This window comes from Moschus berezovskii, chromosome 6 (genome assembly GCF_049115385.1).
Source record: "Moschus berezovskii isolate FMDL1 chromosome 6, NW_MosBer_1.0, whole genome shotgun sequence".
NCBI classification, from domain to species: Eukaryota; Metazoa; Chordata; class Mammalia; order Artiodactyla; family Moschidae; genus Moschus; species Moschus berezovskii.
In genome coordinates this window covers 88,491,691-88,508,062 of record NC_142465.1, presented here as the reverse complement: position 1 = coordinate 88,508,062, position 16,372 = coordinate 88,491,691, and the positions used below count along the sequence as shown (strand labels likewise).

General features: G+C 40.7%; 1 protein-coding gene across 5 annotated transcripts in view; it reads left to right on the top strand.

The window, feature by feature from the left end:
* SSPN (sarcospan) overlaps positions 1 to 16,372 on the top strand; it is a 142,694-nt gene that overhangs the window by 122,079 nt on the left and 4,243 nt on the right. For all 5 annotated transcript variants that reach the window (XM_088837264.1, XM_088837266.1, XM_088837265.1 and 2 more), the window contains one exon: positions 13,692 to 13,778. In XM_088837264.1, the coding sequence (XP_088693390.1) occupies positions 13,692 to 13,778 (87 nt within the window). The remainder of the gene's footprint in view (positions 1 to 13,691; positions 13,779 to 16,372) is intronic.

Here is a 16,372-nt window from a genome sequence, read left to right as displayed (position 1 = left end):
CCACCAACAATGTAGGAGAGTTCCCTTTTCTCCATATCCTTGCTAACATTTATCTGTGTTCTCTTTGATGACAACCATTCTGACAGGTGTGAGGTGATGCGTCATTGTGGTTTTGATTTGCATTCCCCTGATAACTAGCCATGTTGAGCATCTTTTAATGTGCCTGTTGGCCATCTGCATTTCCTCTTAGGAAAAATGTCTATTTAGGTCTTCTGCCCATTTTTAAATTGCTCTTTTTTTTTATGTTAAGTTGTATCAGCTGTTTATACATTTTGGATATCAACCCCTTATTGGTCATATCATTTGCAAATATTTTCTCCCATTGCCTTTTCATTTTGTCAGTGGTTTTCTTGCTGTGCAAAAGCTTTTAAGTTTAATTAGGCGATGCTTTTGAACTGTGGTGTTGGAGAACACTCTTGAGAGTCCCTTGGACTGCAAGGAGATCCAACCAGTCCATTCTAAACGAGATCAATCCTGGGTGTTCATTGGAAGGACTGATGCTAAAGCTGAAACTGCAATACTTTGGCCACCTCATGCGACGAGTTGACTCACTGGAAAAGACTCTGATGCTGGGAAAGGTTGGGGGCGGGAGGAGAAGGGGACGACAGAGAATGAGATGGCTGGATGGCATCACCGACTCTGTGGACATGAGTTTGAGTGAACTCCGGGAGTTGGTGATGGACAGGGAGGCCGGACGTGCTGTGATTCATGGGGTCGCAGAGAGTCAGACACGACTGAGCGACTGAACTGAACTGAACTGAACTGAGGCACAATTTGTTTATTTTTGTTTTAGGAGACAGATCCAAAAAAATATTGCTATGATTGATGTCAAAGAATGTTCTGCCTATGTTTTCCTCTAGGAGTTTCATGGTTTCTGGTCTTCCATTTAGGTCTTTAATCCATTTTCAGTTTATTTTTGTATGCAGTGTTAGAGGGTATTCTGATTTGATTCTTTTACATGGAGCTGTCCAGTTTTCCTGGCACCTCTTATTGAAGAGACTGTCTTTTCTCCACTGTATATTCTTGCCTCTGTTGTAGATTAATTGACCATAAGTGTGTTCTCCTCTCATCCTGATGTTCGATTCTGCCATAAATTCTGGTTAATTTGGAACCTTTACTTTTACATGCCTATCACTTTTGGAACTTCCTATTAATATCTGCACAATAAGTTCGGCTGAAACAATTTTGCTTTTTAAAAAGAGTAACATTAATTTTGGATCTGTTATGGATGGAAAATATTCTTAACTGCATGGCATCTTTTTTTCAGAAATTAAATGCTTATCTTTATAAAGCCATAATAGTGTAATCAGAGAAACATATACAGCTCAGCATGGTTACCAGGATTGGCACTTCCTGAGTAGTAAATAATAAATATTTAGATTTGTAGCACAAAAGAAAAGAAATAGCGAAAGAGGTTTTATAATTCTTAGGTGTTTGCAAGCTATTTAGGTCACGTTATTAGAAAGATTATTGAAAAGTAGGTCTTTGCTATGAAAGCAAAAGTAGCCCAAATCTCTCAATGAATGGATCCATGTATTATTCATTTATGTATTTGACAAACAAGTATTGACTGCTTCATGTGTGCTGGTACTATAATAAACCTTTTACACATGCTGTCTTATATAATCTTCACAGCAATTTATGCAGGCCCCCTGCATTGGGAGCACAGAGTCTTAGCCACTGGACCATCAGGGAAGCCCCAACACATTATATTTCTACTTAATTCACTTGTACTGTGGTTATCATCCCAAGACGATGCAACTGAGGCTCAAAGAGGTTACCTTGTCTGAGACTGAAAGCTAAAAAGTGATGGGGGTGGCTTTTGAATCCCGATCTGTCAGATCCAGAGCTAAGATATACTGACCCCGTTTCTGCCATTTAGATGCAGCTCATTTTGCTCTAAACCTTAATGTAGTTATCGTCTGTTGTCCATTCTCTGGGAGCCTATGAGGTCTTAGCTAACATAGAGTGGATATATGTTCTTGGAATAATCATCAATGAGATTCTCATAAGAAACAACCTAGAGTCTACCATCTTTTCTTAAGGAATTGTTGGGTATTACTAATTCATTTTTAGGGAGAACATATCACTTTAAGTTATTTATTTATTTTTTGCTGATTCCAATACTTTGGCCACCTCATGCAACAAGTTGACTCACTGGAAAAGACTCTGATGCTGGGAAGGATTGGGGGCAGGAGGAGAAGGGGACGACAGAGAATGAGATGGCTGGATGGCATCACCGACTTGATGGACATGAGTTTGAATGAACTCCGGGAGTTGGTGATGGACAGGGAGGCCTGGCGTACTGTGATTAATGGGGTCGCAAAGAGTCGGACACGACTGAGCGACTGAACTGAACTGAACTGAACTGATATGTCATGTTTGTGTGGGGAAAAAAGCCATGATGTTAAGTGCTATGCTCTCCATAGCTCTTCTCAATGACTGACACATTACATTTCTTTAAAAAATATATATTTATTTATTTGGCTGTACCAGCTCTTATTTGCAGCATGTAGGATCCTTAGTTGTGGCATGTGGGATATACTTCCCTGATCAGGGATCGAACCCAGGCCCCCTGCATTGGGAGCACAGAGTCTCAGCCACTGGACCATCAGGGAAGCTCCAACATGATATATTTCTGCTTAATTCACTTGTTAAGGTCTGCCTCTCCACTATAAAATATTGGCTCTATTGAAGCAGCAATTTTTGCCTCTTCTCTTAACTCTCCAGAGCCTCTGAAGCCTCTAGTGTCTCCAGAGCCTCAAACACTTTCTAGCACATGGTAGATATACAGTGAACACTTATTAAATGAAGAGAATGAGATTATTTCTAAGATGTGATAGAGGGCTACATTTATTTATATCATTCATTTCAGCTCAAATTTCAGAGTAAGTTGCACTGGCACAGATTGCGGTCATATGAGAGGGAAAAAATAATACCTACTACCCTTCTGGGCACATTATTTATGATCCTTAAATTATAAAGTAAGTTTTATTTTCTCTGTTTTATACATGATGAGATTCAGTCTCAACGACTGTGTCCCCATCTCCCAGTTTAGACAGAGTCTGGATCTCAAAGACTGATCTTTACACAGTACCTCAGGAGCAGGGCTTCCTGCCCTCCCACAAGGAGAAGAGAAGATGATGGAATGTTTTTTAAATCTCTGCAGCTCTCTTTCTCTTATAGGCCTGTCTAGAGTCCTCCAGAGAGAGGCAGCCAGGATGTGTAATGGTTAAGAGTCAGGCTCTGTACTCCTGACCACATACAGCCTTGAGCTCTGTATTTGCTATATGACCTTGAGCATAAAACCGTTCTGAACTTTAGTTTCCTCATCTATAAAAATGGGGTAATAACAGCAACTATCTCAAGGATATTTTACGAAGACCAAAGAACATAATTTGCAAAGAGTTCTTAGTTTAATGCCTGGCACATAAAACTGCTCAATATTAGCATTAAAATGTCAAACAATTTAGACTTGTTAATTAGTTTTTCTTACATAAAGATTGCACCAAGTAACCACTGGTGCTAATAAAAAATAGTGTGATATTTGTAACTAAGACAGTACATGTGTTTTCAGTTCTAAACCTGCTTAACTTGGTAATACATTTCTGACTCCTGAAATATATTCTAAATTTGGCTTACTGTAATAAATGTACGAGTGACTCTAATTGCAATAATAATTATGGTAGTAACCACTAGAAGTTATTATTCATTTGTTAAGATATTATCCTAGGCCCCTACATTATCATTAATTCTTTAATTGACCATCAAAAGAAGGCAGTATTGTTTCCATCTCACAGATAACAAAACCAAGGCCAAGACGCTATAATTTTGTTCAAGATCTTTTAGGTACAAAGTGTCAAGGTCAAGATTCAGACTCGAAAGGTCCACATTTGTTCCACTATGCAGCACTGTCTCCTTGATTATAGTTCTAGACTTGATTTTTACAAAACTAAAGAAGCAGTAATCACTTGTTGAATGAACTGTAACTTGATGTTTCATGCTTTTGAGTTATTTTTACCTTTCTCATCTCATCTGATTAGAGTAGTTTTTAGTCCTTTTATCTTGCTTTTACCTTAAAATGCAATTTAAAATAATAATAATAACACATGTGGAGAGCGGATAACTTCATCATTCTACCATATTTACAGCCTATCTGATTAACAGAAAACACTCTGTTGTCTTTGAAAACTAAGGCACAGCAGGAAAAAAAAATCACAGTTGATTGAATGTTCCTTGCATGAGAGTTTTTTAATTGATTAATTTTTGGCTGCACTGGATCTTTGTTGCTGTGCATGGGCTTTAGTTGCAAGAAGCAGGGGCTTGCTCTCTAGTTGCAGTGCATGGGCTTCTCATTCTGGTGGCTTCTTTTATTGTGGGGCACAGGTTGTGGGTACATAGGCTTCAGTAGTTATGGCACATGGGTTCAGTAGTTGTGGTTCATGGGGTCTAGAGCTTGGGTTCAGTAGTTGTGGCACACGGGCTTAGTTGTCCCGCGGCATGTGGGATCTTCCCAGATCTGGGATGGAACTCGGGTCCTGTGCATTGTCAGGCAGATTCTTAACCACTGGACTACCAGGGAAGTCCCAGCATGAGAGGTTTTGATGAGCAGTCAGGAAATAACAGTTTAAATGAGTTGCTATGGGTTGCTCATTCTTACACTGGATCTATCCTGGTCAAATGACATTCTCCATGGCAATTAATTTTCCCATGCCTCAATTTCTCTGCAAAGTCGAGATTAAACTGTAAATTTCTAAAAAACAAAGACCCTCTCTTACTCTTTTTCCTAGTGCCTACCAAAATAAAGCTGCTGAGCTCAACTCAGTTGGGGGTTGATGCCTACATTGGCATGGTCATGAATAACAAGAGCTCAGAGGTTGTGCTGCCACAATTCTTACTCCATTTTCACAAATTAGGAAATGAGTACTAGGATTTCTCCCTGGCCTATTCACCTGCACCTTTATGCTGATTCTGTAGGCTAGTTTCAGTGATTCCAAACAACTAATAAAAAGTAATGTGTCAAACTTTACTCTGTTGTTGCTGTTCAGTTGCTCAATCGTGTCTGACTCTGTGAACCCATGGACTGCAGCACGCCAGGCTTCCCTGTCCTTCACCATCTTCTAGAGCTTGCTCAAACTCATGTCCATTGAGTCAGTGATGACATCCAACCATCTCATCCTCTGTCATCCCCTTCTCCTCCCGCCCTCAATCTTTCCCAGCATCAGCGTCTTTTCCAGTGAGTTGGCTTTTTTGCATCAGGTGCCAAACTTTGCTCTTTAGTTACAAACTAATCCCACTTGGTAACCAGATGCTTTCAAAGAGGAGGCATACAATGTGGTAGGGACTGTAGGATGCTCTCGGGCACCTCTGATGGACAGACAGTGCGGTAGGGGTGTAGGGTGCGCTAGGGTACAGCTGATGGGCTAGTGAAAACTGATTGTGTACATCTCTTCCCGACTCTGTGCTCAGTGACTTCACATTGGTAGCTTTAAATCGGCACTGGTAGCAGAATTTCCATGGAAATTAGCAAATTCTTCAAATAGCAGCTCCCACCCCTGCAGCTGGTAATCATTTACCAGCACCCTGCTAAAGAGATGGTCCAGTATTGGCTGTTTGCTTTGCTCTGGCTTGGAGTGTCGTAGGCAGTGCCTGTCAACAGTAGCAGAGAGCCACATCACACTGTGATGATTTAGAGTGGCTCCCCAATCATCGACTACACTAAGGCTACAGGCTCTAGAATGAGGTGGCAAGTAGCAATGAAGACAAAGCGTTTTCCCCTCCGATTTTAAGGAATTTTGCTACAATAGCCATGACTGAATTTATTTATGGGGAAACTATTGTTACATCTCATTACTACTGGTAATAAACAACTCTTCTGTAGGAAATTCCACAAGTCAGTGTATCACTTCTAACCCCTAACCATTCAGATAAATGCGAAACTGGGCATCAGCATTTAGAAGAGTACATTTTTAGCTTAGACTAGTGGTTCTCAGGGTTTCCCTGGTGGCGCAGCAGTAAAGAATCCTCCTGCAATGCAGGAGACAGGGTTTCGATCCCTGGGTTGGAAAGATCCCCTGGAGGAGGGAGTGGCAACCCATTCCAGTATTCTTGCCTGGAGAATCCCTTGGACAGAGGAGCCTGGTGGGCTCCAGTCTATAGGGTTGCAAAGAGTCAGACAAGACTGAAGTGACTTAGCAGGCAGGCAGTGGTTCTCAAAGTGTGGTCTTATTTGTTAGAAATGCAAGTTCTCGGTCTCTGCCCCAGACCTATTGGATCAGAAATCCTGGAGATAAAGGAGTTTTCACCAAGTCCTCCAAGTAACTGAACCACTAGCTTAGACTTGTGGTTACCTCTTACCAGAGGCAGTTGCAATGAGAGTCTAGTAAAAATGCTTAAGCTGTGCTAAAATATTCTATCCCATTCTTCTGAAATCTTGATCCAACAGATATCTTTTAATAGATTCTCATGAAATGTCCTCTTGTATATTATTTAAGTCTCTGATAAACTATATATTCATAAGCAATTCTTTTGAGACTGCTTCATTTGACAGATTGCAATATATCTATCATTTGTTGCAGATTATTTCTGATACACTACCTTAAATTCTACTAAATAGGTGAAAATACATAAAAATTCTCTTAAGAAATATCCAGAGAAACATTTATAGTTCTGCTCCATCTCTTGTTGATCATTTTGGCTGTGCAAACATGAGAAGAGAGTTCATTTTGTTACTCTATTGACTGAATTAAAGTACTTTAAATACAAGGGTGAACGTTGATTAACTTACAGAAATAGAATCACATTTCAGGTACACAAATGAAAGGAGGGATGAAAGGAGGAGAGAAACCTTGAAAGGCATTTGACAGGGGAGGTTATATTCCCCAGATAGCCCTGTCAGGCAGCTCTGTCGACAACAAAAAGAAGAAAACAAATAAATTGGAGGTTGTGTGAATGTCACAAGACCAGAATATAAATATGATATGGAGCGAAGTAAATACCAATAATTCACACTCTCACAAAATGTTTTAGGGTGATACCTTCTTGCTATGTCAAAATGAAAAGGAAAAAAAAATGATATGTAAATGATATGTAGGTAAATCTGCAAGACCCTGGGTGCAACATTCACTCTTTATTCATAATAAGTCAACCCTCAAAATCCACCACTGCAGGTACAACAGGCCAAATAGCACAAACAAAGACCAAGAGTGACAAGACTCAGGACATGGATTTAAGATTCAGAGAACATTTCAACTCTGCTTAACTTTCTAACTCACAAGAGATGATGCAGTCTTCACTCTGAGCAGACAAAGAAGCTCTTTAGAATGTGAAATTCAGGACTTAGGTTTTCTCTTCTTGCTAAACAGACTGCAGAAACATGCATCCAAAAATAGGTTTTAGATGATGGATTGTTTCTTTATTCATTAAAAACTTCTTTCAAACTTTTCCTATTAATGTAATTATTCATCTGTATTTGAACTAGATCTTAACAAGCTCTTCGAGGCTAACCCCTCAGCACTAGTTTTCTCATTGCCAGGTCCTGTCTGATTTTTGTTCAGTGATACCACCTGTCTGCCCCTGGTCCAATGGATGCCTTCTTGAAAATCTTACATAACTGCTTTTTTCCTGTTCCATGGGCTTCACCTCACCATATCTAATGGAAGCCCTTGCCCAGAATCCAAGAATGTTGTTCCAGAGAGGCCTGGCGAGTATCACTGCTCATGAACAAGAACTCGCCCTTCCCCGCCCTGGGAAGCCAGAACACCCTGTCTTCCTGGCATGCCCAGATCCTGCCTGCTCAGGAAACAAGACCCTTGGTTGGTATGAGAAATCTGCTTTGCTCCCTGTGGTCATAAAGCCTTCAGCTTTAACTATTCAATAAATCCTAAAGGATACAACCCTGAATATTCACTGGAAGGACTGATGCTGAAACTGAAGCTCCAATACTTTGGCTACCTGTTGGGAAGGGCCAACTCATTCGGAAAGACCCTGATGCTGGGAAAGATTGAAGCTAAAAGGAGAAGAGGGCAGTGGGGGATAAGATGGTTAGATAGCATCACTGACTCATGGACATGAATCTAAGCAAACTCCAGGAGATGGTGAAGGACAGGGAAGCTTGGAGTACTGCAATCTATGGGGTCACAGAGAGTTAGACACGACTTGGCAACTGAACAACAACAATTCAATAAATACTACTTTTCTATAAGGTGTTTGCATTCTAAACTCCAATAAACTCTTTGATAAAGAAGTATTGTTCTCTATGGCTGATTCATACTGATGTTTGGTAGAAACCAACATAATACCGTGAAACAATTATCCTTAAAAATGAATAAATTTAAAAGCAAGTTACAAAAGCATACTGTAGTATGGTAAGACTTTTACAAATTTAAGAAGTAATATGATACTATGTTTTGTTATGGAGATGTATGTAATTAAGGGTAATGGGAAAAATTATTAGGAAAGTTGCAGATCAACCTCAGGATATTGTTCATCTTTGGGACTGGGAGGGTAATAATGGTTTCAATTGTATCTATAATATTTTGTGTCTTAACATTAAAAAAAACAAACATTAAAAAAAGAAGTATTCTAATATGCAGAGATGTAGGTGAGAAAATGAACTCCCTCACTCTCCTTCCAGAACCAATTGAGCCAAGAAGTTAAAATATGTTAGATTGATCCAGGCTTTATAGCAAATAACCTATACTAGGACATAGAAGCTGAAACTTTCAAAAATCCAAAAGGATGATCATTTTCATAGTATTTAGACATGTCATGGGCTACAACCAAAGTTATAAGAAGTGTATTTGAGGTGCTTTCTGTTCAAACTGTCCAAAGGTTCTTTATTACTGGGTAACTTCTTTGGCTCTTTTTTGTTTTCCCTAGACTGTCTCTGGGTGAAACAGCATTTCTGATGGTTTCCATTGCCTCAAGGGCTTATCTTCAGCTCAGACCTCTTTCCTGCGTTCTAGGCCCATGTGACTGAACTTTGAGTTCATGTGGGCTTCACTGGTTTCAGTTCCCATTCTGCTTTTCCTCTCATTAAATGTGAACTCCATCCACCTGGCACCTCATGGCTCTAATTGAACATCTCAAGGATCCCTCCCTCTCCTTCAGCCCTTACATCTAATTAGTTCTCAGAGACCTAAATCTGCTTCCCTCACATCACTCAGACACACCTACTTTCTCTCAGTTACCTGAACCCAGGCATGCTCCATTTCTTTGTAGATAAGTTGGTGATGGACAGGGAGGCCTGGTGTGCTGTGATTCATGGGGTCGCGGCGAGTCGGACACGACTGAGCGACTGAACTGAACTGAACTGAACTGAACAACTTTCTAGCTGGTCTTCCTCCCCTAATCCATTCTTCACAGCCAGAAAGACCATTCTAAAATGCAGTCAACCACATAACTCCTTTGCTTCAAATGTCCTAGACTGAAATGAGTCCTTTGTAACCTACTTCCTGTCCATCTCTGCAAGCTCATCTTTAGCTTTTCCTTCTTCCATCCTCTGTGCACTTCTCCATGCTTTTGTACCTGATAATACTCTCTCTACTCTTCCTCACATCCTTCTGCTTGATTTCTGCTTACCTTTTGAAATCCATCTTCCAGGAAGTTTCTTCAAGTTACCTTCAGATTAATCACCCCTTCCGTGTATTACAGCAGACACGGTCTAGTACTTACGTGGTATTGTAACTTCACTCTCTTTCCCCACTGGACTGAGAGCTCCTTGAAGGCTGAAACTTTTTTTTTACCACTCAGTTCCTGGAGATGTTGAAAAAAGTCTGGCCTCAAAAAAAAAAAAAAAAAACTTGTGTCTAATGACTAAATGAAATACTCTAGAGTGAGGGCATATGTTCCTGTGCTACTTCTTGCTGGAAACAAGCTAAATGAAGGCTTTACAGAAGTAGATATTCCGTCCGTTCTGTTCCGTTCGGTCGCTCAGTTGTGTCCGACTCTTTGTGACCCCGTGGACTGTAGCCTACCAGGCTTCTCTGTCCATGGGATTCTCCAGGCAAGAATACTGGAGTGGGTTACCATTTCCTTCTCCAGGGGATCTTCCCGACCCAGGGATCGAACCCGGGTCTGAAGTCAAAAAAATTGTGCAAGGAAGGCAGAGCTAGATTTTTAAGATACTGGTCAGTTAGGCTTGATTGTCAAAACGTGTCTCTCCTAAAGACAAAGGGGAGAGTCTTGGCAGTTGACAACTTCCCAGCTGCCACTAGGGACAAAAGCAGTTACGTGGGAGAGAGCCTGACTCTGTGTGCCTGTGGACAGATGTTAACAAAGGACCCCAGATACATGCTTAGGGTCTGACAGTCCCCACGGAAGCAAGTTTAAAAGTCTCCACTGGGCTTGTGGCCAATAAACAAAAAGAGACCTTTCTTCCATTGTTTTAGTTCTATAGATTCTTAATTTGAAAAATACATGGTAAGCCCCTATAGGCCTTATCAAATTTACACTTCAATTAGATATATTTATATATTTTTAAAATTTATTTATTTTTAATGGAAGGATAATTGCTTTATAATATTGGTTTGATTTCTGCCATACATCAACATGAATTAGACATAGATGTACATATGTTCCCTCTCTCTTGAATCTCCCTCCCTAGATATATTTTTAAAACAAACTTTGAAAAAGAACTTCATGCCTCACTTGAAAATATAGCCACATTGTGGACTACACGAATAATTTCTATATCATTACCTCCATTACCTCCACATTGTCAGCGCTCTGCTGAAAAGCTGCCTTTCTGGGTTCTATCTGCTGTATTTTCTACCCAAACCTCTCCAACTAGAAATGTCATCTATGTTCTTTAACCATCAGCCTGTCCTAATGGCAGAAAACCCTGAAAACAGCTTGTACTCAAAGAAGGCTTGGCTTTGGCTTCACAGCCCAGTGGAAGCCTGACCAACTCTCAACTTGGGAACCCGTGAGGGCACAAGATACTTACTGATTTAATCAAAGGGAGAATGGAATAGAGGTGCTACCTTAAAATGCTCTGTGGGCTTTGTAAATAAATAGATCTACTGCTCTAGCAGAGATGGTCTGAGGCTCAAAGCTGGTCCTGGAGGGTAGGAGTTATGATATCGCAAAGCCAGCCATGTGATGACTTGCTGAGCAACTCTCAGCCACACTTCCAACTTTGTCTCTAGGAAAACTGTGCTTATCGGAAAAAGCAATTTGATTGCATATGTTTTCCATCCTAAAGTAGAACTTTAAAGTTGAGTGTGAATAGGTATGCTTTGATTAGAAACTCTAAATCAGAGTTTAAGAAATTCTAATTCACTAAAAAGGAAATCAGATCGAGTATGTTTTATGTCAGGAAGCCCAGGTGGCACAGTGGTAAAGAATCTGCTGCCAATGCAGGAGACACAAGAGACGTGGGTATGATCCCTGGATCGGGAAGAGCCCTTGGAGTAGGAAACGGCAACCCACTCCAGTCTTCTTGCCTGCAAAATTACATGGACAGTGGAGCCTGGCTGGCCCATGGAGTTGCAAAGAGTTGGACACAACTGAGCACCATCCACACACGTGTTTAATGTGCCACATCTTCTTTATCCACTCATCTGTTGATGGACACTAAGGTTGCTTCCATGTCTTGGCCACTGTAAATAGTGCTGCTGTGAACTCTGGAGTTCATACCTTTACAAATGAGTCTCTTCTCCAGAACATTATTCAGTTGTAGAAATGAATAAAATAATGCCATTTGCAACAAATGGATGGACCTAGAGATTATCACATTAAATGAAGTCAGAAAAGGCAAAATATCATGTGATATCACTTATATATGGGCTCTTAAGAAGTGATATAAATGACCTTATTTACAAATCAGAAATAAGTTCACAGACATAGAAAACAAACTTACAGTTACCAGAGGGAATAGCTGGGGTGGAAGGGGAGAAAAATTCGGAGTTTTGGATTAGCAGATACAAACTACTATATATAAAATAGATAAACAACGAAGACCTACTGTACAGTACAGGGAACTATATCTAGTGTCTTGTAATAACATATAATGGAAAAGAACCTTAAAAAGAAATGTTTATATATATATATATATAGTGAAAATGTTACTTGCTCAGTCATGTCCGACTTTTTGTGACCCCATGAACGGTAGCCTGCAAAGTTTCTTTGCCCATGGGGTTTTCCAGGCAAGGGTACTGGAGTGGGTTGCCATTTCCTTCTCCAGGGGATCTTCCTAACCCAGGGATTGCACCTGGGTCTACCGCATTGCAGGCAGATTCTTTACTGTCTGAGGAGGGAGATAAATTAGGAGTTTGGGACTAGCAGATAAACACTACTATATTAAAAAAAAATAGGTAAACAACAAGGACCTACTGTATAGCACAAAGAACTATATTCAATGTCTTATAATAACCTATACTAGAAAAGAACCTGAAAAAGAAATATGTGTGTGTATGTGTGTATCTGAATCACCTTGCTGTACACCTGAAGCTAACACAACATTATAAATTAACTGTGCTTTGATTTTTAAAATTGTTTTAAACATTGATTATGTTTTCTAAGCTGCCATGCCTCTTGCAGCCTTCTGACAGGTGCAGCCCCACTTTTTCCATCACTGATACTCAAGAGCTTGAAGATAGCTTTCTATTTCTCCCATTCCACCGTCCACCCATCAGTCACACAATAGTCAAGACTGTATAGATTTTACTTTTACTTCACCTTTCGTCTCACCTCTTTCTCTGACTTTGCCCACCATCCTCTGAGCTCTGGCCCACTGGATGGATTGATCCTGCTTTTAGATTAGTAAAACAAGATTCTGATGTTTTCACCGCCAAACCACCCAACACCCACTGCTCATTTTCCTGAAACATGTCTTGAAAACTGTCATTCCCCTGATCAAAAGTGCTCAAGGGAGTCCCACTCTTTGCTAAATCAGTTCTACCTCCCCAGATTTTCCACCTACCTTTCCTGCTCTATAATTTATTATTTCCACTGTGGATACACGTTTATCCTTCTTTCCACACACACTCCTGCATCTGTGCTGTTGCCCATACTGTTTCACCCAAGCTACCTGATTTAAGGGCTGGTTTCAGCATTTACTATCTCTGTGCTTCTGTTTCCTCATTTATAATACCGGGATCATAATAGCACCTGCTTCATAGGGTTTTGTCCTGGTTACATGAAGAAATTCACACAAAGCTCTTAGAAGAGCCCCAGCCACAAAGTAAGTATCCAGTGACTGTTAGTGATCATTATTGTTATCATCATCCCTTTCAAGAACCATTTCAAATCCACCTCTTTAGCAAAGGCTTTTTTAATTGCCCAACTCAGTGTTGTTTTTTTTCCTCTTTTTGTACTTCTCTGAATAGCATTTGACACAGAATGCCCTGCCTTAGAAAAGTGTGTGCACTTATTGTGGCCTGGCCTGGACTATACAGTTACTGAGGTTGAGGAAGTTTTGTTCATCATTGTATCCACTGAAGGACCTTACATAGCACCTGGAACATCAAAAGGACTTAATAAATACTGGCTAAATTGGAAATAGGAAAGAAATTGACTTTCCTATTTTTAAAACTCAATTCTACAAGCTGAGGAAAAATATCCCATAAAGATAAGCAAATGAAACGAACACCTTGATAACAAGGATGTTACTGGTGAAAGACACAGAGATTGATGTCCTTAGAAAGCTTGCCCTGATAACATCCTTTCATCCTTGTTCTTGGTTGCAGGTCTGCTTAGTGGCCTATCTCGGTTTGTTTATGCTTTGTGTCTCCTATCAAGTTGACGAACGGACATGTATCCAGTTTGCCATGAAAGTAAGTTGTCATTTTTCTTCCTCTTTTATCATCACATAGAAAGAAACATGAGTACAAAATCAAGGAGGACTTTTTAAGGGGTTGCATATCTGATTATTCTAGAAATTGCATTTTTAGGCAGGCCAAAAAATGTTTTAGGAGGGCATTCATCCAGCCCACAGAGGTAATGCAGATTTTTTTTTTTTTTGGTAAGTATTAATTTCCATGAACTGGATTTTCACGGAGCATATGAAGTCTGTCCTCCAATGCCCTTAAAAGGAATATCGAAAATTTGTCAGTTCAACAAAACACTTGGCTAAGGAAAAGGCGCCTTAGATCAGTGCCCACTTTCCTATTTTGGGGTTTTGTTTTAGAATGCTTTAATAATGAAGCAGTCTAAGTGCATTTCCCCTTGTAGGTGGGATCACTGAGACAGAGAAAAGTATATCGGGTGCACCCAAATGATCTGTGCCAAGAGTCTGAAGGCAAAGGTGGGAGATTGGGATATGCTTGGTGTAGCAAGTGTGTGTGTCTTTCCTGTGTGTGTCTTTTTCCTGTTAGAGACGGTACGCTTGGTTGGAGCCAATTCAAGTACACAGCATTTTCACTGCACGGTAGAATCTGCTCCAAAGGGAAACACAGACACGCCCTTTCAGAGTTTAGGGAGATAAACACCCCACTCAGCCATCAGAGTTAGTAGAAATTCAATTCCTACATTCTCTTTCGACTCCTGCAGCAGAGAACAAAAAGCTTTCTGTAATGTTGGTGGTGTTTTTTTTTTTTTTGGGGGGGGGGAGAATCCACTCACATTGTTTATTTCTCTTCTACAAGAAAACACATAAAAACCGGATACTCTTTAGTTCACTAAAATAAGAAAGCATAAGCCATAAGAGTAAGTTAACTATATTATCTGGAAATCACAAAAATGAAGAAAATAAGATGTCAGAATATTCTAGTATATTGACATATAAACAATGTGCTGATCCATACATATATGTATACATATTTAAGTCACTGTAAAAGAGTAACCAGTGAAGAAATATTCAAATTATTTTGACTAGCAAAAAGCTGGCTACACAAAATATATGGTATGATCGTACAAAAATAAAAAAATAGCTCTTATATACAGAGAAAAAAATAGTTTCTCTGAGTGGTGGGATTATAGATACATTTTGGTAGGTTTTTTATTCAATTTTGAGGTGTTCTCCAATAGTTAGATGTAACTTTTCTAATTTAAAAATTGAATGGATGTGATTTAAAAATTGATAGAATTTTGGTGGATATGCCTCACTTGGAAATTTTACTTTTTCTGTCTGAGGGTGTTCCTTAAAGAAGCCCAGACTAAGCAGACATCATCCCTGTTTACTTTTTGAGTAGAAGTCTGAATAAACTGCAAGGCTTAGTAATGGTTTCTTTTCAAAGCCAGAAAGCCTAGTAAGAAATGGTATGTTAAACCATGTGAACTTCATTCATCAGGTTAAAAGGGCCCTAAGCTAGGTTCATCAATTTCTTTGAAAGGCCCTTATCTCCCTCTCCCCCATGATCCCAGGAGACAGTAGAGGCAACAGCATTATCTTCACAGAGGCCCCTAAAGCCTAAACGTCTTCACCTAAGGAGTAAGGACAAATAAATAAAGTAAAAAAGGCATTGCTACTGTCAGCCAGGTTGAGAAGTCCCCACTAGGAAGATCTCATTAGCTATCTTTTTTTTTTTCCCCACCTGTGACAGACATGACAAATACAGAAACACTTTCTCTTCTCCTGAATGTGACCTTTGGTGATGCTAGTTTCCAGCTCTCTAAGGTGCCCACTATATTATCTTCAGGTCGAAAATGAGCTTCAGTCAATCTCCCGGTTTTCCAAAGTCAAGACAGGTTACAGCCACACTACCCTTGCTTCTCACATCGTTTAGAGGAGAGGGGATGAAACGCACCTTCCTGCGGTGTTTCTTACTAGCAAAGCCATTTTAGTGCTTGATATCCTGGCCACACTTTGGAGAGAATTTATTTCCTTGTGTTGAACGCCCAGATGGCCAGCACAAGCCATCCTCCGAGGGTGATGACAGCGCCTCACTGCAGCCTATGCTAGTGCGCGCACACACAGAAACACACACACACACACACACACACCCTTTTCCTTACAGACAATAGCCACGGCAGCTTGTCTTTTCATCTCATGCTAGCACAATCTTTTCCGGCGACCCTTTGGCAGGCCCTGTAAGCATCCTTCCATTCTTCTCCCTGGACTCTGCTCCTGGGCTTGGGGGGCCATCCGGCCGCGGATTGGGCCTCCTGCCTATTCTCGTGGCTCTATTTTCTCGGGGCTCACCTTGATGGTTTTCAGAATCGTGTCCGGTTCATGTGCTTGCGGAAACACTCGGGAGGCACATTCCCCCACGAGGGTATTGGAGGCGCAATGGCCCGGTACCTACCCCCCTCCGGGAGGCCCCTGGGCTGCCGCCGCTTCCCCCTGCCCATCGAGGAGCAGAGGGGTCTTACCCTGCCTGCCACCGGGAAGATGATTAAATTGAAGCCGAACCGCCCTCCTCCCGAAGTAACTGAATGCTGAAGAGGCGGCCGGGTACCAATTAGAGGCGGCGAGCGCGGGGCCGCAGTT